The sequence below is a fragment of the Balaenoptera ricei genome, chromosome 1, assembly GCF_028023285.1.
Source record: "Balaenoptera ricei isolate mBalRic1 chromosome 1, mBalRic1.hap2, whole genome shotgun sequence".
Lineage (NCBI taxonomy): Eukaryota > Metazoa > Chordata > Mammalia > Artiodactyla > Balaenopteridae > Balaenoptera > Balaenoptera ricei.
Window position 1 is genome coordinate 47,917,931 of NC_082639.1, and position 22,881 is coordinate 47,940,811.

At 35.1% G+C, this 22,881-nt stretch overlaps 1 protein-coding gene across 4 annotated transcripts in view; it reads left to right on the top strand.

The window, feature by feature from the left end:
* PRKAA2 (protein kinase AMP-activated catalytic subunit alpha 2) overlaps positions 1-22,163 on the top strand; it is a 65,597-nt gene extending 43,434 nt beyond the window's left edge. For 3 of the 4 annotated variants that reach the window (XM_059923572.1, XM_059923601.1, XM_059923581.1), the window contains 6 exons: positions 90-234; positions 1,474-1,561; positions 2,978-3,202; positions 10,104-10,608; positions 12,888-13,014; positions 14,282-22,163. In XM_059923572.1, the coding sequence (XP_059779555.1) occupies positions 90-234; positions 1,474-1,561; positions 2,978-3,202; positions 10,104-10,608; positions 12,888-13,014; positions 14,282-14,520 (1,329 nt within the window). In that variant the 3' untranslated portion in view covers positions 14,521-22,163. Of the gene's footprint in view, positions 1-89; positions 235-1,473; positions 1,562-2,977; positions 3,203-10,103; positions 10,609-12,887; positions 13,015-13,869; positions 13,905-14,281 lie in introns of those variants that run through there. The other variant, XM_059923592.1, reaches the window with a different exon arrangement.
* The last annotated feature ends 718 nt before the right edge of the window (positions 22,164-22,881 follow it).

Consider the following 22,881-nt stretch of genomic DNA (forward strand, 5'->3'; position numbering starts at 1 on the left):
TCAGTTATATTTAGGCTGATTATGAAACTAAAACTTTTGCTATGTCGATGTCCCAATGTTCTTAGTGCAGTTTCTTTTATACCTGATAGGTTGAAGAGATGGAAGCCAGGCGCCTCTTTCAGCAGATTCTGTCTGCTGTGGATTACTGTCACAGGCATATGGTCGTTCATCGAGACCTGAAACCAGAGAACGTGCTATTGGATGCACACATGAATGCCAAGATAGCTGATTTTGGTATGTAACTCCAGGGTTGTTTAGAAGTGTGCTAGCTGCCTTTGCAAGTGTGTCAGGACCAACTCTTAATGAACTAAGAACTTTCAACTTCATTGATGTAAATCCTATACCGTGAAAAGGGATTAGTTGGGCAGTCTGCACACTAGCTTGCTCTATTCATTTAAAACCACTTTTTAAAAATGCAAGTATTTCTAGAGACATTCAGAGGGCTTGCGTCAAGGTAAATCCACTCAATCTGCATTGCTTCCTGAGGAAATGAGACTTAACTGTTTTTCTGTGAGGGCCACAAACTCCTTTGAAAATCTAATGAAAGTATGGGCACTTTCCCTGATAAATGCACTTAAATGGAGGTACGTGAAAATTGGCACGCAGTTTTGGAGCGTTGTAGTCCTTCTGAATTGATCGAGGAGGAATGTCAGTGGACTATGGGTAACATGTAACAACTTGGTAGAAGAATAGGAGTTTTTGTTGGTGGTAAAATAAGAGAGTAAAATGTAATTTTTATGCACCAAACACTTTCTGGGATAAACATACTTGGACAGGGTGCCACAGTAGAGGAAAGGATTAGAAAGTGAGAGATTATTGAAAGAGATGAAAAGGTATCAGAGTTCAGCATTACTTATTTAAAATTTTTGTCTGTACCTTGTCTTTAATCTAAAAGCCAGGAAAGTCATTTTCCTATTTCTCTTCCTTCTCTAAATCACAAAGCTCATTTAGTGCTGTAGTTCAACTAGATTTCTGGTTCAATGGAATATTTTTCTATGTTGAATTAAAGCTTTCCAAATTAAAAACTTTTGGAACGTAATGTTTATAAGTTGGAGCCTATCTGATTTCTACTTAGAGATTTTTAAAAATGCCTTTGAAAGCAGAGTATAAAAAAGTAATAGTAGTCTCTATTTTCTTTCATTTGCAAAAGTGGGTAAATAATATTTTGATGCTTTTATGTTTGGAAAAGTTCATACAATTTAGAATAACCTCATATTTGTGAAGTGAATCAACATTCTTATTTAGAAAAGGAGTTTAATTTCGATCTTAGGCATGGTGTGCTTTGGCTTTTTTGTCATGTATGAGCACTCTGAAATGGAGTCTTTCTAGTCCAACAGATGCTTTCTACTGCTTTTTAAAATAAACATTATGATATGTGAGGCATTACAGACTTGACGTTTTTCCTTATGCATTTATCTATGTTTAGTTTTAAACATATGTAGCACCAGGTAAACATATTACTCTTATTTTCAGGATTATCTAATATGATGTCAGATGGTGAATTTCTGCGAACTAGTTGTGGCTCCCCAAATTATGCAGCACCTGAAGTCATCTCAGGCAGGTAATAATATATCAGTGAAGAGTAAGCTTTTTGTAATGCTTTGTTCATTCTGATAACATTTAACTATAATATATTCTCTTTGGAAGATACGATTTTTAACATAATAGAAACATATTGTCCCTTTAATTTTTCTATTGTTGAAGAGAGATTACTTATATTAAACAATTTTTTAAAACATTTGATTTCGATTTTGTTATGAATGTATTTAAGGAGTTTTTCCACTAAAAATTGAAAAAAAACTTGATTTCTTTTTTTCATTTTAGAAAATTGCATCTAGGAGAGCAAGCATTTGCTGCATTTAAGCTAGTGTCATTATTTCTTCTCAGACACAGTCCTTTAATAATTCTGTATGTACTCTTTTATAAAGCATACAGAGTATTATTTTTATGTTTTGTCTTTAGAAGAATGAGGTTTTCTGGGGGGACAGTATTGTCATTTCATGAAGTTAATTGTGCAAGAGAAGACTCTGTAATTATTCATGTAACTTACTCATTGGTACATTTTTTAAATGTTTATACAGATTGCAGTGATAAATTCAAGTCTTCTATGGTGCCCAATGTCTGATTTTAAAAGTTTACAGAATTCTATGAGAGAAAATAAAGAAAAGGTATTATTGCAGATATAGCAGTTTGGACTATACAGCAAACAATGTAAATAATGGACAGCAATTTTTATTGAAATGGCGTGTATTTTTTTAATTGGAATTGTAGAGATCTACTTTGTTACCTCAGACTTAGGTTTGAGTTTGGTAATGTGCTATCAGGGGAATCTTAATAATGTAGAAAGGTGAGAGGAAAAGGGAATAACATTCTAGGCATAGGTTTTCTGGATAAAGGTAATCTTAGTCCCAGGGGCTACCAAGTGGTTAGAATGAAAGTAGTAGGTACCCAGGATAATGTGATACAGCATGAATACTGTGAAAGAGATTGCAGTAGGACTAGTTAGGTACTTTACTATTTCAAATATTCTTTAAAATAGGTGTGCCAGGCATAAACATTCTATTATATATGCATTTTCTTTTAATAGCTTTATGGTAAGAAGATTTAGCATATACACCATATAGTATTGCTTTTCTTCAAGTTTCTGGTCATCCACTTCAATGTTTCTGTCAAAAATCAACCATAGAAAGTTTCATATTTTTTAATTAGTCAATTAGTAACTTCAATTTAGTTTGTGTCAAAAAAACAAAAATACTATTTTCTCTTGGGAAATTTGAATAGTATTTGGTTAGACCACTTATTCTTTCTGGGGAACAACCACTGAGTGTTGGGGAACAGCCACGGACTTCACTAAAGACCTTGGAAAGCAATACGTATAGAGTCTATACTGTGTATATAAGGACATGTAGAAACAGGGTACACGTGGATGGGAAGTGGCACTTGCATTTCAGGTGTGTGTTCTCATCTTTCCCCCTAGGTTGTACGCGGGTCCTGAAGTTGATATCTGGAGCTGTGGTGTTATTTTGTACGCTCTTCTCTGTGGCACCCTCCCATTTGACGATGAGCATGTGCCTACGTTGTTTAAGAAGATCCGAGGGGGCGTATTCTATATCCCAGAATATCTCAATCGCTCCGTTGCCACTCTCCTGATGCATATGCTACAGGTTGACCCCCTGAAACGAGCAACTATCAAAGACATAAGGTGAATAGTCTTTTTGCTGCTATTAAGTACATATTCTAGTATTAATATTAGTACCACTACCTGAATGGCTGCTTTATGTTATGCACTGTAACACTTGATTTTATACGAATTTTACTTTCCTTATTACATAAAGCTGATCCTGTCACTCAACCTTTAAATATTTCAGATTGTTTCCCAAACTTTTCAGTTTAGGTAGCAAAACATCCAAGGCCCTTCCTAGTAAAGGCTCAATGCTGTACCCCTTATACCAGAGCTTCAGCCACAGTGAACTTTTCCTTGTTCCTCAAACATAATGCATATTTTATGCCTCATGTCTTTGTTTATATTATTCCCTTTGCCTCTGATGCCTTTTCTGCATTTTTGGACCTGAAAGATTTCCATTCATCCTTTAAAATTCTGCTCACTTATCACCTTCCTTGTGAAATCACTTCTGATTCTCCTGGGCAGTTTTAGTTGCTTCCACTTCTGTGATTTCCACATTTTGTTCATGCTTTCATTCTTTCATTCTCATTCTGTGTCTAGTTGTTTTCAGTGTATCTCTCTCCTCTCTTGTAACTATAAAAGGGTAGAGAGAGTGTCTTATCATCTTTGTATATACAGTGCTAGAAGGCCTAGAAGTATAGTATACACTCAGAAAGTATTTGAATAAGGTTCAAATGGAAAAACAGGGTAAGAGTTATATATTTTACATACGGTTGATGAAATAAACCATAAAAAGTTTTGCTAAGATTTTGAATCCAAAAATAGCTGCTAGTGGGTTTGCTGAGAAGGATTTCTTGTTATGTGAGAAACTTTGGAAAGTGCAGTTGCTGGTGTTACTGTGAATATGACCTTTATATAGCACACACAAGTCAGGATGATTCATTGCCTTCTACTTTTTATTTATCAGTCATGTTTCTTAGAGGGTTTTTTGTTCTTACCTAACATTTCATCAGGTATTTATTTGCAAACGCATTCTTTTGACATCTTTCCAGAATACTTTGCCTTGTCTTCATAAGCCAGAATATGACTCTTGGAATATTTAAATGGTGCCTGAGGTAGTTGTTTTTGTGACTGCTGCTGATCTCTTTTGCACTCCCGTTGCATTCGTGTACTGTTTTCTTCCCCCAGCCTCTCTTAGTGTTCCAGGCCTCATACATAAAAATGTAAAATTGTAAATTAGAACCAGATTTAGTTATGGAAATGGACTTAGCAGGGAAAAACTCTTTTGTGTTCATAGTCCTTTAGAATAAATAGTTCACTTAATTGGCTTTTCCTTAGAAAGAAAATTGGCTTTTCCTTAGAAAAGAAAATTAAGTATGCTAATATATATATACTTGCACCTGTTTGTATCAGCACATACATTTAGAATAGTAAAAGTACTGATTCTGTTATATTAAAACAGGTGTCTGTATGTTTACAATCTTTAGAAGAAAAATGTAAATAAAAGTCTACTAGGATGAGTTAATTTACACATATGTAGGTGGTATAAAATAGTGGCAACCATCTCTGTACTTAAAATAATAACTTGAATTTATAGTTTTCATCATTTTTTAATTTATCCATATTCTGTTTATTAATGTTTGGGAGTTCTTCATTTGACAAAATATGGTTCAACAGAGTTACTAATTATTGAACGATTATTATATAACAGGCATTTTGCTAGATACTTGACATATTTTATTACATTGATTCTTAATAGGTAACTATTATTATTCTCATTTTACAAACCATGAAACTGAAGCTTAGAAAGGTTATGTTTCGATTTATGTATCTGTTTGCCCCTATTAAATTTTAGGTTCCTTTAAATTAGGGACCAAGTATTAATATGTTCTAGGCATTGTGCATTTGATATGAACTAAGTTTTGAGTAAATCTGTATTTGTGAAAATTACCCAGCTAATAAGAGGCAGGCAGAAGTAGGGCTCAGAAATTGCCTGATTCAGAACCTGTACTACTTCCACTAATCCAGCTTGGCACACCAGTTCTATGACATCCATCCTTTCTCCAACATACCATGATATGGTATATTTCTCTCATGTTACCACATTCTGTCTTATAGTTACAGGCACACCTAGTTTTATCGTGCTTCACTTTACTGTGCTGTGTCGATACTGTGTTTTTTACAAATTGAAGGTTTGTGGGAACCTTGTGTTGTCAGATGATGGTTAGCATTTTTTATCAATAAAGTGTTTTTTAATTAAGGTATACACACTGCTTTTTTAGACATAATGCTATTGCAAACATAATAGACTACAGTATACTCTAAATGTAATTTTTATATGCACTGGGAAACCGAAATATTGGTGACTTGCTTTATTGCAATATTCGCCTTATTGCAGTGATCTGGAACCAAACCAGCAATCTCTCTAAGGTATGCCTGTATTTTTGTACAGATCTTTTTTTTCTTTTAAGATGGTAAGCTATTGGAGGTTAGAAAATATATCTCAGTATTTATTCGTTCATTTAATCATTTTTCCTTTTATTTATTTAACATCTACTCTGTTTAAGGTCCTATGCTAGGTGCTGGGAATATATTGGTAGGCAAGACAGACATTGTCTTCAGGAAAATCACATCTTTAAGTGCCGTAAGCTTAGTATTACTGTTAATGTTATTGTGGTTAAAAGTGAGTGTCTGAAGTTCAACTGTCTAATTACAAATTCTGATTCTTTGTTTACTAGCTATTGGCTTATTCCTTATAACTCTTCATGCTTTAGGTACATCATATATAGTGGAATTGTTTGGAGGATAGTCTTAGGTTGAACCATATGAATTTACTATTTCTGTAGATCTAAACACAGTTGAATATTAGAAACTGCAAACATTCATCCTAATGTAATTAAAGCTTTTCGAATAATGCCCAGCATACAATATTAGCTATTAATATTATTTTAAAGTGAATATATAAGGACCTTTTAGCTGCACTTAAAGAAGTTTGCACACATTGTGAAGTTTCTAAAATTTGATTGGTAGTCATCATAACTCATTTAGTCTTAAGTCATATATCAAAATCAGGTACTAGGCAATAGTGACAGAAAGACATAATTTCTGGTGGCTGTGTAGTAACCCATATGAAATGAATTGATTTTGTCTCAGGTGAACCTTCATAAACATCCTGGTTACTGCTTACCTTGGTCAAGTTAATTTAGAAATTGACTCCTGAATTTGGATTCTAGAACATTTTTCTCATCCCCAAAAGAAACTCTATACCCATTTCCTCCTCCTTGCAGCCCCTGGCAACCTCTAATCTACCTTCTGTCTTTATGGATTTCCCTCTTCTGGACATTTCATATAAATGGAATCATATGGCATGTGGCCTTTTGAGTCTGGCTTCTTTCACTTAGCATGATGTTTTCAATGTTCTTTCATGCTGTAGCATGTATCAGTACATCGTTACTTTTTTGCTTGAAAAATATTCCATTGTTTAGATATACTAAATTTTGTTTATCTGTTCATCACTTAATGGATATTTGAGTTGTTTCCACTTTTTGGCTCTTTTATAATGTTGCCATGAACATTCATGTATAGGTTTTTAAATGGTCATATGTTTTTATTCCTCTTGCATAGGTGCCTAGAATTTGTAAGTGTTGTATGTTGTTGTTGCTCTTGTTTGTTAAGTGATTTTATTGAACTAATTCCATAAGTCTATATTCTTTGTCATGGGTGGCCACTGAAGTCTCTGCTTGGTTAGCTTAATGGTCAGCTAATTATTAGACAAAGCTTTCCTTAAAGGCCTTGATCTAATAAGTCTCCCAGCCTTTGCTGAGGGACTTTGTGTGCATGTTGGGGTGTGTCTTCAGTGCTTTAATGAAAAGCTCATAACTCTGCATTAGTCTTCATTCCTGCTAGCACAGGGCCTCAAAGTCAACCAGTGATGAGAAATCAGGGCCTTTCTTGGAAATGAACACAGCCCTGCATTTGTGAGTCCCAGGATTATATAAGAGTATTTCAAGGACCCCTCTGGAATTTCTTTCTCTAACTTTTCCTTTTTAGTTTTTTGATGAGCTTCTTGTTTGCTCCAACTCTTATTGCTGCTTTTAGCAGCTGGGATGTTAGACAGTTGCCATTGATTGTTTTTGACAAATGTTCTGGGGAGAAGGCTTTTTAGAGGGAGCTCTGAGTCAGGTCAGATGAAGGCAGGGCTTGAGTGTAGAGGTTTCCAGAGATCTGCCAGCCATGTCAAATAACGACAGTTCTCTTGGGATAGGACTTTTGGAGAACTCTAAACCTATTCTTCTCCCCATCCCCCCACCAGTGGTTGCTAGATGCTGGTTTTTGGGGCTACAATGATTGTGAGGCTGTTGGTTTTCAAGGCTACCGTAGAAATGGGGGAAGGAGATGGATATTAGGAGTAACTTAACACTTTATTGACTGGGGGACTTTTGCAGAAACTAACACCTGTGGCTGCAATACGTCTCTGGTCAAAAATGTGTTAAAGTGTCACAAATCTCACTGTTCTTACTGAGACTCGGCCAATTTTTTAAACAAACACTCCTCAGATTATTACAGGCCTTTGGTTAATTTCCAGAGTTCTGAAAAAGTTGATTTTGACAATTTTTACTAGTAACCTCATTTCTGTTATGGAAGAATGAATTTTTGGAGTTCATTCAAAAGTGTTCATCTTCCCTATTTGTCATTGATATTTTAAAAACGTTAGATGTGTAACAATTTATTTTTTCTATTATTTCTTTTGAAAAAATTAGTATTCACCAGTCATTTTTATTACTAAACATTTATTTAAGTGCTTATTATTATCATGATATAGCAATTAAACACATGAATTCATTTTTTACTTCATTGGCTATTCATCATTTATTCTGCATTTATTGAGCATTTACTCTGTACTGGGTCCTGGAATGCAGGTGAATAAGGCATGGTCCCTGTTTCAAGGAGTTCCCAGTTTAGTGGGGAGGATTAAGAAAATAAACTGTAACAACTATAAGAAAGTATGAGTGTTATAATAGCATCATCTACTAGAGGCTGTAGAAGTTTCATCTCTGTGTATATACTCAAGGCCTGGCACACCATCATTTCTCACTTGGGCTGTTGCACTAGCATCCTCCTCCTCATCCTCATTATTACTCTTATCTTTTCAATTCAATTTCTTTATCACAAGCAGAATGATCTTTACAGAATGCAAATTAGATCATGTCACGCCTGTCTCCTTAAAATCTTTCAGTTATTTTCATCACCCATAGGTTCATCCAGAAACCTTTGTTATAGACTACAGCTGTCAGAAATACCTGATATCTTTTGCCATTCCAACCCGTAACTCATTATGATTTCATGAGTGTGGCCTCAGTTCAGTTCCTTGAACATAGCAAAATTTTTTCTTATCTCAGAGTCTTTGCATATATTGTTTCTTTTGCTGAGGATACCTGTTCCCCAGCTCTGCTTAGCTGACTTGTAGTCATTCTGGTATCTGCTTAAGTATTACTGAGAGTGGCTTCCTTAATCACCTACCTCCCATTCTGAATTATATACTCTTATTTTACCCTGTACTTTTCACTCATAATCTTTATCACAGGATTTTTATATTTGTAACTATATATTCATTTTTGAGAGTGTTTGTTTAATCTGTATTCAGCTAGAATATAATTTCTGTGAGAAGGAGTGTGCCTTTTTTCCACGGTTATGTCCTTAGTAAATATTCATAAATGAATTAGTCAATAGAAGGCATTCAGGTAAAATATATACTGAGCTAAATTTAGCTTAGGGAGTGCCCAATTTACCATGTAGCAATGCTTACACAATCTTGAAGGAATAGTACATGTTAGTTAAATGAAAAGGGGTGGGATATTCTAGGGTGGCAATAGTAACATCACGTGCAAAGGCCCAGAAGAGTGAGAAAATAAGATCTAGGAGACTGGTTCTCAAACATTTTGGTTTGAGTACCCCTTTACAGTCTTAAAATGGAGGACTCCAAAGAGTCTTTTTTTAAATATAGGTCGTATTTATCAATATCATATTAGAAATCAAAACTCAGAAATTTTAAAAATATTTAATTCACTTAATAGTAATAAACCTACTACATGTTATTCTGAATAATATGTCTCTTTTGAAAAATAACCTTATTTTCCAAAACAAGAAAATATGGTGACAAGAGTACCTTTATTTTACATTTTTCAAATCCTCTAAATCAGAGACAGCAGCTAGGTTCTCATTATCTGTTTCTTCAGTCATCTGTTGCAATATGTTGTATTAGTTGAAGTCTAGGAAAAATATCAGATCCCAAATAAGTGGTGGGAAAAGGGAGGAACATTTTCATAGCCTTTCAGATAGTTACATATATTTTTCTTTGATATTAAACCAAAGCTTAACATGTTAATTGCAATATCAAATAAGAAAACATATCAGTGAACTTCTGTACTTTATTACATTAAAATCCACTGGTCTTTTGTGCATTTTGAGTGGATCTTTTGCCCATGTATGATTCTGTGACATCTTGCATTGGTCATATGGAAAATATTGGGTTATTGAGGTAGACTGATGTTCCAAATGGTGACACATTTTATTAAATAATATCAAATTACAGTCATTATCCTCTTCATGATAAAAGTAGAAGTCTTTAAGTATTGAGAAGCTGTCAAACTCATGGAGACAGACACAAATTATACAAAATTCTAACATTTTGCTTGAAAGCTTGAATTTTATGATTGGCAACAAATATTGCCAGTTGTTTCCTTTGACGTGACAGGCTCATTTCATTTATTTTTGAGAAAATGTCAGCCAAATACCCAAGTCTGAATAATCATAGTTATTCAAGAGCAGGGATGAATCAACTTACCCAGGGTCCCCTAGCTAGTAAGTGACTAGAGACCAGGTCTTTCTGATTCTGTTATATTGTATTACCCCATGTCTAAATTGTTTGGGACTTGCCAAAGCATGTTCTTACAATAGTGTATTGTGGTATTTTTCCTAGAGAGCATGAATGGTTTAAACAAGATTTGCCCAGTTACTTATTTCCTGAAGACCCCTCCTATGATGCTAACGTCATTGATGATGAGGCTGTGAAAGAAGTGTGTGAAAAATTTGAGTGTACAGAATCAGAAGTAATGAACAGTTTATATAGTGGTGACCCTCAAGACCAGCTTGCAGTGGCTTATCATCTTATCATTGACAATCGGAGAATAATGAACCAAGCCAGTGAGTTCTACCTCGCCTCTAGTCCCCCAACTGGTTCTTTTATGGATGATAGTGCCATGCATATTCCCCCAGGCCTGAAACCTCATCCAGAAAGGATGCCACCTCTTGTAGCAGACAGCCCTAAAGCAAGATGTCCATTGGATGCACTGAATACAACTAAGCCCAAATCTTTAGCTGTGAAAAAAGCCAAGTGGCATCTTGGAATCCGAAGTCAAAGCAAACCGTATGACATTATGGCTGAAGTTTACCGAGCTATGAAGCAGCTGGATTTTGAATGGAAGGTAGGAAATTGTAGTATATGGAGATCATTTGTAGAAGCCATTTTCTGTGTCGTAAGCTGCTCTGAGCTGCTGAGTTGAGTACTAAGGTCAATAAAAAAAGCTGGTTTTGATTTAGATATGAATTTAGTGGTCTTGATGCTTCTGGCTGATAAATCCCATTCTTTCCAATAATGTACCATGTGCATTCAAAACAAAACAAAACAAATCTCTGTAAGGATGAAGAACTGTCAGTGTTGGGGACCTATGTATTTTTTTAATTATAGAATAGCATTCTTGGCTGAGAAACAAAGTTTTAATCAACTTGAAATCTCTTGAGAAATTAATCTCTTGAATTCAAGAGAATTTAATCTCTTGAGAAATCTCTTGAAAACCTGTTTCAGCATGCATCATAACAATAAAAAGTCATGTGTCTTCAAAGATACTATGTTTTTACTTTTCTCTCTCCTTTTTAAGGGAGGGTTTTTTTCTTTTTGCCAGTAGCTGTAACAGCAAGTGGTTGATACAAATTATACCATCAGAACATATTTATTCAGTAAACAAATACTTTTCTGTAAATTGAGAAAAATCTGTCTTATTTGGCTTGTTCTTTTAGTCCTTAGTTGCGGTATATTTTTCTTATTCTCAGCCCACATTTTACTTTTTTATTAGTGCTCAAATTCATTTCAATTCTATTTGAGTATATGTGGGGGAAAAATCAGTTTTTCATTTTCAGGTATCTTTCACTCTTGTTCCTTTCTTGAGGACTGTGAATGTACTTTTTTTTAACATCTTTATTGGAGTATAATTGCTTTACAATGGTGTGTTAGTTTCTGCTTTATAACAAAGTGAATCAGTTATACATATACATATGTTCCCATATCTCTTCCCTCTTGCGTCTCCCTCCCTCCCACCCTCCCTGTCCCACCCCTCTAGGTGGTCACAAAGCACCGAGCTGATCTCCCTGTGCTTTGCGGCTGCTTCCCACTAGCTATCTATTTTACATTTGGTAGTGTATATATGTCCATGCCACTCTCTCACTTTGTCACAGCTTACCCTTCCCCCTCCCCATATCCTCAAGTGCATTCTCTAGTAGGTCTGTGTCTTTATTCCCATCTTACCCCTAGGTTCTTCATGACCTGTTTTTTGTTTTCTTTTTTTTCCCTTAGATTCCACATATATGTGTTAGCATACTGTACTTGTTTTTCTCTTTCTGACTTAGTTCACTCCGTATGACAGACTCTAGGTCCATCCACCTCACTACAAATAACTCAATTTCGTTTCTTTTTATGGCTGAGTAATATTCCATTGTATATATGTGCCACATCTTCTTTATTCATTCATCCGATGATGGACACTTAGGTTGCTTCCATGTCCTGGCTATTGTAAATAGAGCTGCAATGAACATTTTGGTACATGACTCTTTTTGAATTATGGTTTTCTCAGGGTATATGCCCAGTAGTGGGATTGCTGGGTCGTATGGTAGTTCTATTCTTAGTTTTTTAAGGAAACTCCATACTGTTCTCCATAGTGGCTGTATCAATTTACATTCCCACCAACAGTGCAAGAGTGTGAATGTACTTCTAATGGAAGAAAAAAATTTTCAAACATATCATGTAAATATTCATTTGACATGTTTTTATTTCATTATTTGTACATGGAATGAATAAACAAAATAATATTTCCTTAATACCATTTAAAAAAAAACAGATCTCCCTTTTCCGAAGCAGTTTTATTTAGTTAAAAAGGAGATGTTAATGTCTTTAAAATTCTTACTGAGAAATTTTTGGAACTAATTTGATAAGATGTTTTGAAAACCAGAATCTTCTTTATCTGAGTTGCGGTTTTATTATCTTCAAAAGGCAAATAGTATCTTCTTTACGAGATTGCTACGATACTTAAATTTTGTGGCAGTACCTGTTAACAGTGCCTGATTCAAACCATTGACATGTTATTTGTCCTTTTTCTGTCTATTCTATATTCATAGGTAAAGGTATCCAAGTTGATACCTTTGGGCAACCAATATATTACTGATGGTTTAGAGTGGAGGCATATCTGGAAAGAAGGCTGGACTCTCTAGAGTCTCTGAGTTCCCTTTGAATTTTAACTTGTACACGTACTGTTAGTGGGATTAAATAAATACTAAGCTACTATGTAATGTTAAAAAAAATCATTCAGGAATTCCCTCTCTACCCCACCTCTATCAGTTATTTGTTTTGATATTATTCTTTGCAATAAGAATAAGGGAGATATTTTGTAGTTTGTTATTTTGAATGTTTTTCCTTAAAGATTTTTCATTTTAGGTAGTGAATGCATACCATCTACGTGTAAGAAGAAGAAATCCAGTGACTGGCAATAATGTGAAAATGAGCTTACAGCTGTACCTGGTTGACAATAGAAGCTATCTTTTGGACTTTAAAAGCATTGATGGTAAGGAAGCCATGCAGGCATGAGCTCTGAGAAGATAAAACTTGGCACTAGTTGACAAGATGTTAAACCATCTCAAAGACATGGTGGGTAGGTCTTCTATACTGGTTTTTAAGTAATCTAGATTTAACTAAAAATGTAAGTGAAACAAAAAGGATTGAAGACGTGGAAAATCTCTAATCTAGCACTTCTCCGAAAGAAGTGCTCCCTTGGTATAAAAAATGTCATTTGTATTGTTGGCTGTGGAGAAAAGTAAGGAACAACAGGAAAGCAGTTTTTACCTAAAATTAGCTGGTGTTGTTAGATTCTTTGTTACACTTCTCCATTCATCTTTTATCAGTAAGCATTATAATATCTAAACGTCATTCTTCATCAGCTTCTCTCATCTTGGGTGGCCAAGGTATCCAGATAGACCTTTCCTGGGATTTGGGCTGGATTTTGGTGCCCATCGCCATCCAGGAGGCAGAGGAGTCAAGGGAGGTGGTCATGTCCAAGGACCTAGTGTGTGCCAAGAGTCAAACCTGGCTGAGCAAATGTGCTTATTCCACTCAGAGGCCCAAGTGGGATACAAGTAGAATAAACCAAGAGTCCACTACTGGATGGAACCAGAGGAAAACTGAGTTCATAGTTAGGGAAGTTGTTTTCAACAGCATTTAAACATTTTTCTTGAACTGCCATCAACTATAGCTGTGTTTATATGGTCCCCAGACCACCATCATCAAAATTACCCAGAGTTCTTGTTAAAAAGAGGATTCTTAGGAACTCTCCCAGACCTAGCAAATCAGAATCTCTGGAGATGGGTCCTGGGAAACTGGGAATCTGCATTTTTAACAAGATTTCCCTTTCCCCTTCCCCTAGGCAGTTGCAGTGTAAACTGAAGGATCAGTGCAATGGTAACTTTTGTTTTTATCTTAATGATTCTTTTCTGTTGATACAACGCAAGAAAATAATCTTCCAAAGGTGTGCTTTCTTCAAATGAAAGGGATATCAGTTTGATTTCAAGGTTACTGTCGAATACTATGTTGAGAAGGATTTAGGAGTCACATTTTGACTGTATGGGAGTGTTGAGATTGGTTAGTGATGTGTGCTATGATTGTGGGAGGGAAGAGCTTTTGCCACCCCTGCTCCTATAACACTGAAACATGACATTTGCTGTCAGGTTGCCCTTGCTCAGATGTGTTTACTTAATATTCTGAATAAGGTGTCTTCATAGGAAGGGCTCGGGCAAATATACCTTTCATATAAATTGCACTTCTTTGGTCCATTTCAGATGAGGTGGTGGAGCAGAGGTCTGGTTCCTCAACACCTCAGCGGTCCTGTTCTGCTGCTGGCTTACACAGACCGCGATCCAGTTTGGATTCTGTAACTGCGGAGAGCCATTCACTCTCTGGCTCTCTCATGGGCTCCTTCATCGGAAGCACATCGTCTTCAGTTCCACCTCGCCTGGGCAGTCACACCATGGATTTTTTTGAAATGTGTGCCAGTCTGATCACTACGTTAGCCCGTTGATGATCTTTCCTTAGTTTCTATCTTTCTGTTTTTGCACTGTGAAAATCAGATATATTCTTTAAATTATTGTTTTACTTATGGATATCACATACTCTGCAGTACTGGTTGAGAGCTGTGACTGTCTCCAGGGGACACTCAACGCCACTGAAATTACTGAAAACGAAAAAGTCTGACATTTTATTTACTGTAGACATCTGTAATTCTGTTTTGCCTGTGATAAATTTACATAGGTAGTATCTTTAATACGTGAACATTGATGAAGATTATTGTTAATCAAAGATTGTGGATTCACTACGGATGATTAATACACCTTTACTGGTGAACCATCTCCGTCAAAGGGTGGTTTGGCAACATCTTCTTGCTTTACTGTTGAGTGTAGATAAATCCAGTTTGCTTTCTAAATTTCAGCAGGCTTTAAGCTGTGTTTATGCACAAGAAGATTAAAAAATAGCACAAACATTAGTAAGATAGTAATTAAATGTTGAAATCTCAAGAACCAGCCCCCCAAATTTCAGAAACCAAGTTCTGCTAGCAGTTTTTGCAAATATTGCCCAGTGTTCAACAGAAGGGCTGTGGTCCTGAAACAGGTAACGGCCATTTCCAGGTTCCTTAAAAATAGCTATAACCAACTAGAGGTTTTATCTTGAGATTTTCCTGAATAACATATTTAAGAGCCTTCAAGGTTCTACTCAGTACTGGAACATCTGGAATTACAACAACATTTGTATTTTTCATAAACTTATATCATTTTACAACATGCCTTCAAAATCTACGTTTCTCAAATTCTTTTTCACTCTATTTATTTTTGTACTTCACCAAGCATGATAAAATAGACAGTTAAATGAAACAAAGCAAGATGTCAACAGTCTCTTAAAGAGAACTCTTTATCTTTGATCCCTTATTGTGTGTGGTGGCGAGGAGTTTGGTGTGTATGTGTGTGTCCTGTTGTATCCCATAATGCTAATTATTCCTCAGAAGTTTGTTACTGTATTCACCCCCCTCCCTCACCTTCCCTAGTCACCTTTGTCTTTGTTTATTGTTTGATCCTTAGTGGCTAATTGACTCAGCTTTGACATCTTTTCTGGTTCTCTTTCTTTGTTCTATATCTTGGTTGCTAGCCATCTGGTTTGAAACACTGTTCTGGCCCTAAGGGCTTTTGTGTACTTCCAGAGCTTGGTAGGCTGTGACTTTCACTGTTGAACCTGGTAGGGCAGGGAAGCCTTAAACATTCAAAAAATTCTCTCTTGAATAAATATATGTGTTGTTTACATATATACATATATGTATTCGCACCAGTGCTTTTAAATGAAAAACCAAACTTTTTTTTTTTTTTTGGCTTTGTGCAGGTTTTTTTAAGGCTTTTAAAAAAACAGAAAACCTATATACGGCAGGGTAGATAATAGCCCATTGATTACATTTTGTTTTAGTAAAAATATTTAATTTTAAAATTATGTATAATTTATCGAATTTGTATTTATTCATTTGTCTTGTTTAATATGTTATAATTAACAATCTCATTCACCTGACTTACCCTATAAAAGACTAAGCTCTTGAAAACAAAAAGTGACATTGCCTTGACAGGTTTCTCTTTGCCAAAAATAATGTGTTTTCTACCAAGAAGCAAATGAGAATGTTAGACCAGATTTCTCTTGTGTTTATGAAAGACAAGTATGTCTATCTTTAAAGAGCTTTGAGTCAGGAGTTTGCAGTGTGTCACATCATATTGTTTTGCAGAACTTTTTAAAAATGGTGTTATATAACTTTTAAGCCTGACTTCTTAATATCAAAATACAAGGAATCCTTGTTAGCCAATTTGGGAAAGAGGGTGGGGTTGCAGTTAAGATGTGTTAAGTTTAAACCTTTGAAAGATTGCCATCTAGTGGCATCGAAGGATACTTTTTTGTGAATATTTTTATAGGGAAAAGCAGTCCTGCTGCATATAGGTATGGCATAATTTTGGCCTCAACAAATGTGTAAATACCTCTTTTGGGAAAAACAGGACAACCTCATAATACTTGCCTATGAATGGGGTGACCTTCAAAATAAGGAATTAATTTGATTCCTTATTCCCAATGACAAAATCCCTAACAATTTTGAAGACAGAGAAATGGTAGGAAGGAATCCAGTGGCATTTTAGCTTCTTTAGTCTAATGAATCAAATGTTAGAAACTTATATTAAAGTTGCTTTAAATGGATGATTGTCATGTTTTTCAAGAGTTAAAAAGTTATTTACTATTTTCTCATTCTTGCCAGTATTTATGAATATCTACATTTTGATAGCCATCTGTTGAATTTTAGGAGAACCAAGGGTCACAGTTTGGGTTCTTGTGTCCTTAAGTTTTTAGAGCACAGCTCTTCTGTGAATGTAGATGGCGTAGTACTTTGTAGAGACAAGATTACAGGAGACTCAGCCCAGCATAATGGGGCTAGAACATTTTCATAGGAGACTCTTTGTTGCTAATGAGTAGGGAGAGGGAAAGAAATCAGTTGCTAAATTCCCACATTTCAGTCTTGTAAACTGGGTAATTGTGGATGTGGTATGTGGTAGACAGACCTGGGGTAGGAACAGTTTCTTCATGTTAAGATTCTGGAGGAGAGCTGCTGTTATTAGGCTACAGATAAAGTCTTAGCTATATCATGGAAATGGAGTCCATACTGGTTCTAGAATAGCATTTCCCAAACTGCCTTCTGTCAGATGCTCTGTGGAAAAGGGGTTTCATTGCGCAAGTTTGGAAAATGATGCATGTTACTCTCCTGCTTGAAGATGACAAAGGATGTGGGCATAAAGACTTTGACCAGTCCTTCTGTGAAAAAAAGAAAACCATTTAACTTTGTTTAATCCTGCTTTGCCCAGATTAATTTAAACATGGTTTTAAACTTACCATCCCCTGGGAAAAAACATATTTGAAAAATACTATTTTAAGAAAATTATTGTACCAGGTTGCCATAATGGGTAGATAAGAATAAAATTAAGATTTCCTTTTCCCTTATCAGTTATTGGAGAGAATCTGGTTCAAAATCAGAATAATTTCATTTTAACCTGTAGACATATTCATCTTGAGCGAATGCTGGATTAGTAGAATTTTATATGTCTACAACTTGTTTCATAGCACCTTGATTTTCTTAATCAGGTTGTGGTATTTTGTGGAGGGCAAAATTTATTCTTTTTTGTGTTGAATGGATAACTGAAAAACCTTAAACAAGATTACTTCTAAAAATGGTCTAAGAGACTAGTAACTAATGCTTATGGCTCTATGGGTAATGAGTCAATAACACTGATTCTTACTTTCAGAAAGTATAGTCAGTGAACATTTTCTAAATACTTTTATATATAGAACACCATATTTAGATCTAATTCCTGTTATTCTGTAATGAAGGAACAAACAACATCCCGAATTAGATATGTTGGGAGGGAGGGAGGCAAACTATTATAAGTTGGGCTTTTGTTTTGATCAACAAATTTTTGAGACACTTTTGTAACCACTAGTGTTTGCATTCCTTGATACTTGCTAGCTATAAAGAGAATCCAAGAGCCTAAATTATTCAGAAATAACAGTATTCCATGTCAGGTAATTGACTATATGTAGTACAGACAATTCTCCCCTTTATGCAAATAGGTTTCCTGGGACAGTTACATAATCCTGGGCTTGCTTTCTCTTATTCCCTAGCCAGTTTGTACTCAGGGAATACAAATTGATTTTTTATTAGATGAGACATAATTGAGAAGTTAATCATAGACAACTGTTACAGATTTTTTGACTATTTGGATTTATCTGTAAATGTACAGTATATTGAGTTAATATAAGCAATGCACCTTCCATTTATAAAATATAAGATCTTGGAATGTGCCTCCCATAGACACTGCATGTTTATCTATTCACTGGTTAATAATTTAAATCCTGTTAATGGCTGTGAAATCTCAATATCTAAATGCTAGACATGTTCACAGTTTTGTCTGTTTTTATTTCTTTTTAAAGACCTCCACGTTTTCAATTTGGCACGTCTTTACCTGATCATTCTGTCACTCTGTGACTTAAAATAGGGAATGTACTTTATTTTAATAATAGTTCTCAGAAACTCTAAAATTCTGGATGAGGGATCTGTGCAATCTGTTTGTAAGTCACATCCTGTGTTGGGCCTCATTTTTGTAACCTCTAAAGTGGGAGGGATAGATTAAAAGACCTCTGAGTTACCTTTCAGCTTTAAAGTTCTGTCTTCTCTGCCTTTTCATATGATTTGTATTAGTGCTCACTTTTTACACATTTAGAGATTTTATACTTGTGTGAATGGTCTGTATTTGTTTGGCGAGGTGTTTTGAAGGTATATACTAAAATATTTTTTTAAATACAGCTGCCCCCCTGGAATACAAATGGTAAAAATCATCCAGAAAACCAAACATGTTAAAATGTCATGTGCACTTGCCATAAAGCAAAAGATTACTAATTTGGAGTGATGGAAGTGTTCCATACATTTTAATAGTGATTTTTAGATCCAGAGACCCTCCATATCTTCTATTAACTTATTTAATACGTTACGGTAACCTTGTGAGTTAACGATTTTCCAGATGAGAAAGCAGGACCAGAAAGCTCTTCACAAGGCTTTAATGCCATACAAGTGTTCAGTGATGATCACTGCTCTTTATATGCCCCCTTTCTCTGGGGAAAACAGTCTGAATCACTGAAATTATCTGCATAGTTGAGTAATAAAAATAAAGATGTATTGCTTTCAAGTCTTAGAGTGACATGAAGTAGTCTTAACTGAATATTTTTTAGTTTAATTATTTGAACCAGTTGATTGTACTAACTAGATGTAATTATCATAAGTATTTATGATTAGCATATTGATTTTTGTTAAGTACTTCTAAGTTATTGAGGGTGCTTAAAAAATACTGAAGAAACTTTTTAGGACATGATTCTTCCTTTAACTTTATTTATATGAATCTCATAGCACAAGATTTTTTAGAAAGTAAAACTAGCCCCAACTCCTATCTTAAATTATCATAGTTTTTGACTATTAATCTAAATTAGGCTTATCTAAATTTCATATACAGATTGGTAATTTTTCATTTTATATGCATATTAGATGATAAGACGCTATTTTCATAGAGTATATTTCTATTCACAGACTACCTAATCATTATTGGCTTGATATGGATTCTTTCAAACCTTATAAAAATTTGAAATGTAATTTATGTTTGAGCTTTTAAAAGTGTATCTTATTTAAGCAAGTTGCTGGCATCCTTACCAGCCTTTCCCTATGTAATTATAATGCATGTGATGCCACTGAACAGTAATAACATAAAGAACAGGACCCACGGTCTAGACTATGTTGAGTTTTAATTAAACTTTTTCAGTCATAACCTGATAAGAATCAGGCTGGGTCTAGAAGTTAAACTGCGGGGCTGTATTAATTTCATGAGCCAATGTTAATGCTTACTTCCAGCCTGCATAGCAGTGCCAGTTTGCAGCCGTGATTGTGTGTGTGACTTTTGGTAACTACTGTTTATATGTGAAGCAGCTCAGATGTTATGGAAGTAGCTCATGATTATTTGGACAAGCAGGGTAAGTAAATTTAAGTTACGTTTGAAAAAGTGCAATTAAGGAAATCCGAGAGCAGAATGCTCTTTCCAGGAAAAAAGTGAAGTGCTTGTAGAAGAATATCCTAGCATGACAACTCTTTTGAACATACAGAGAATTTTGACAGGGTTCATACAGTGGGAATTTTTTAATTCGCGGTTTGCTACTTTGTGTCGATTTAGAACTTCAAGGAAGGATGGGAGGGAGGCTCAAAGGGAGGGGATATGGGGACGGGTGTGCATATGGCTGATTCGCTTTGTTGGGCAACAGAAACGAACACAGTATTGTGAAACAATCATACTCCAATAAAGATGTATTAAAAAAAAGACTGAAGAAAAAAAATAAAATTTCAAGGAAGGAATAGGAACATTCTAGCCAAGGAGAACTGCGTATTTAATTTTTGCTGCTAATTTAAGCATGCATTTTTCACAGCTAAAAGTCCTTTTTAAGTTTTGTTGCAAAGAAAGTCCATTTTTCTAGACAGATAACATTTTCCTAAGATGGAAAAAAACAGATCCACTAAAAAAACAAAAACACCTTAATTAATTGTGCCTTTTCTCTTGAATTGTAGGACTAATAATTAGTCAAAAACTTGTTTAAACTGTGTTTTTTCCCTAATTCCTCTCATTTTTCCTTAAATCTGTCCTCCACAAACAGTCACATTGTTTGCTTTTGCCTGTTTGTTTTCAGGTTCCTTTGGCCAGACCTCACTATCATTGTCAGAAATTGTTCACTAAATGTGTTTTTCTGTTTGTTTTATGTTGCTTCACTTTTTAAGTCGCCTTGGTAAAAGTTTGGCTGCCTTTTCATGTTTTTAAAATGAATGCAATGAATAGCAGTCTTTATATTTCGACCCTTTAAAAAGTTTGTAAAGGAAAGAAATAATGCAGAGCAAAGAACAAAATCTAATTTTGAATCTGATTCTCAGTTTGGCTGCTTGACAGCAGCAAGTCATTTAACCTCATTTAGTTTTTTCATCTACAAAATGTGGATAATAACCTACCTCACAGATGTGTGTGAGAAACTGAAGGCCCTTGTTTAAAATACAGGCTTTATCATCATATTTAATGTAAATCCCTTCCTTTTTTTTAATAGATATCTTTGATACTGATAGGATGAGTATCTTCATTTTAGGTAAGTCTTATGTGGTAAGAATATAGTGGTAAAAATGTTTAAAAGACCACAGTTTTACAAATTATGGTATTCTTATTTTAAGGGACTTTTAAAATTTCTTGAAAGTATTGAATATCCAAATATCAAATTTGTCTTTTGTTGCAACAGATATTCAGAACTTCTTAAACTGTTGGCTGAAGATGCCTTAATGTACCAAAATACAGCTTTCTCTCCAGACTATTCACAAATATCTATGGTTGTATGATGTTTTGAGTGTTTAATGTAAAATTGTTAGAGAACTGTGAACTCTAAGCATAGTAATCTTAATGTTGTTTTAGGAAGAATGTTTGTGTTCTGTATCATGTATGCTTAAATATCATACAGTGACTTTTGAGTGCAACAAACAAAACTGAAAGTTGACAGCCATTAGGTTGTGTCCATGACAATCATAAGAAAGTGTAAGATTGGATATTAATTGTTCAAAAAATTTTCAAGAACACTTTGCATTCATTCTTTCTTAGCCCACCTTTGGAAAACAAATCCCATAGGCTGATGCATTTACCCACCGAAGCACTTGATTACATATCTATTAAAATAATTTTTTTAACTGTTGAAATTGGGATCATTTTTCTATAATTCATTTCAGGAAGAGGAAAAAAAAGACCAGACTCTTAGTGCTTTTGTGTTTTAATAACCATAGATTCAAAGTTCAGTTTTGTTTGTTATGTATTTTTTGTGAGTGTTAAATGATCAGTGGGAAGAATGTCTTCCAGCAACTGTGTGGTAAAGATGTCTTCTTGAATTACACAGCATTTCATAGTTACAGGTTCTCCCTAGTTAATACTTGCACTGTACAAACTCATAGGTAACAAACACAAAAGAGAAAAGCAGCCTGTCTGATTACTTATAAGCTTTTTTCAAAAAATCAAATTAAAGTCTCTGGTTAATTTGAAAGCTGTTTTGTTTCTGTTCAGTCATTAAGCTAATATTCTGCAACTCCATTAATAGTTACAGACAAAGCCATTGCAGAACTTTGCTGCCTGTGATTCCTTGGAGATTCCATACCATCTTTGTCCACTTTTGTCTTCCTTGTTCTACACTGTAGTTTCTAACTTTAGCCATTGTATTAGTTTCCTATTGCTGCCATAAGAAGTTACTACAAACTTAGTGACTTAAACAACACAAATCTTTATTGTCTTACGGTTCTGTAAGCAAGTCAGAAGTTCGGTGGGCTTAGCTGTTGTTTGTTTCTGCATCAAGTCACACAGGCTGAAAAACCAAAGCATTGGTAGGGCAGGGTTCTGGGGCAGAGTCTGTTTCAAGGCTCATTCAAGTTGGTGGTGAATTTAGTTCTATGCTGCTGTGGGATTGCAGTCCCATTTCCTTTCTGGCTCTTGGCTAGGGATCACTTGCAGCTTCTAGAGACCAGCATCATTCTCTGGTCCATGGCTCCCTTCATCTTCAAAGCCAGTGACAGGGGGCTTATGCTTCAAATGTCGCCTGCCTCTTCTTTACTACATCTCTGACTGGCTGACTCGTCTGCCTTCCTCTTCTGATTGTAAGGGCCCATGCTAGTAAATAGGGCTCACTTCTATAACCTCCCTATTTAAGGCCAGCTGGTTAGCAAACTTAATTTCATCTGTAAAGAAGTCCCTTTTTTCCAAGTCACATA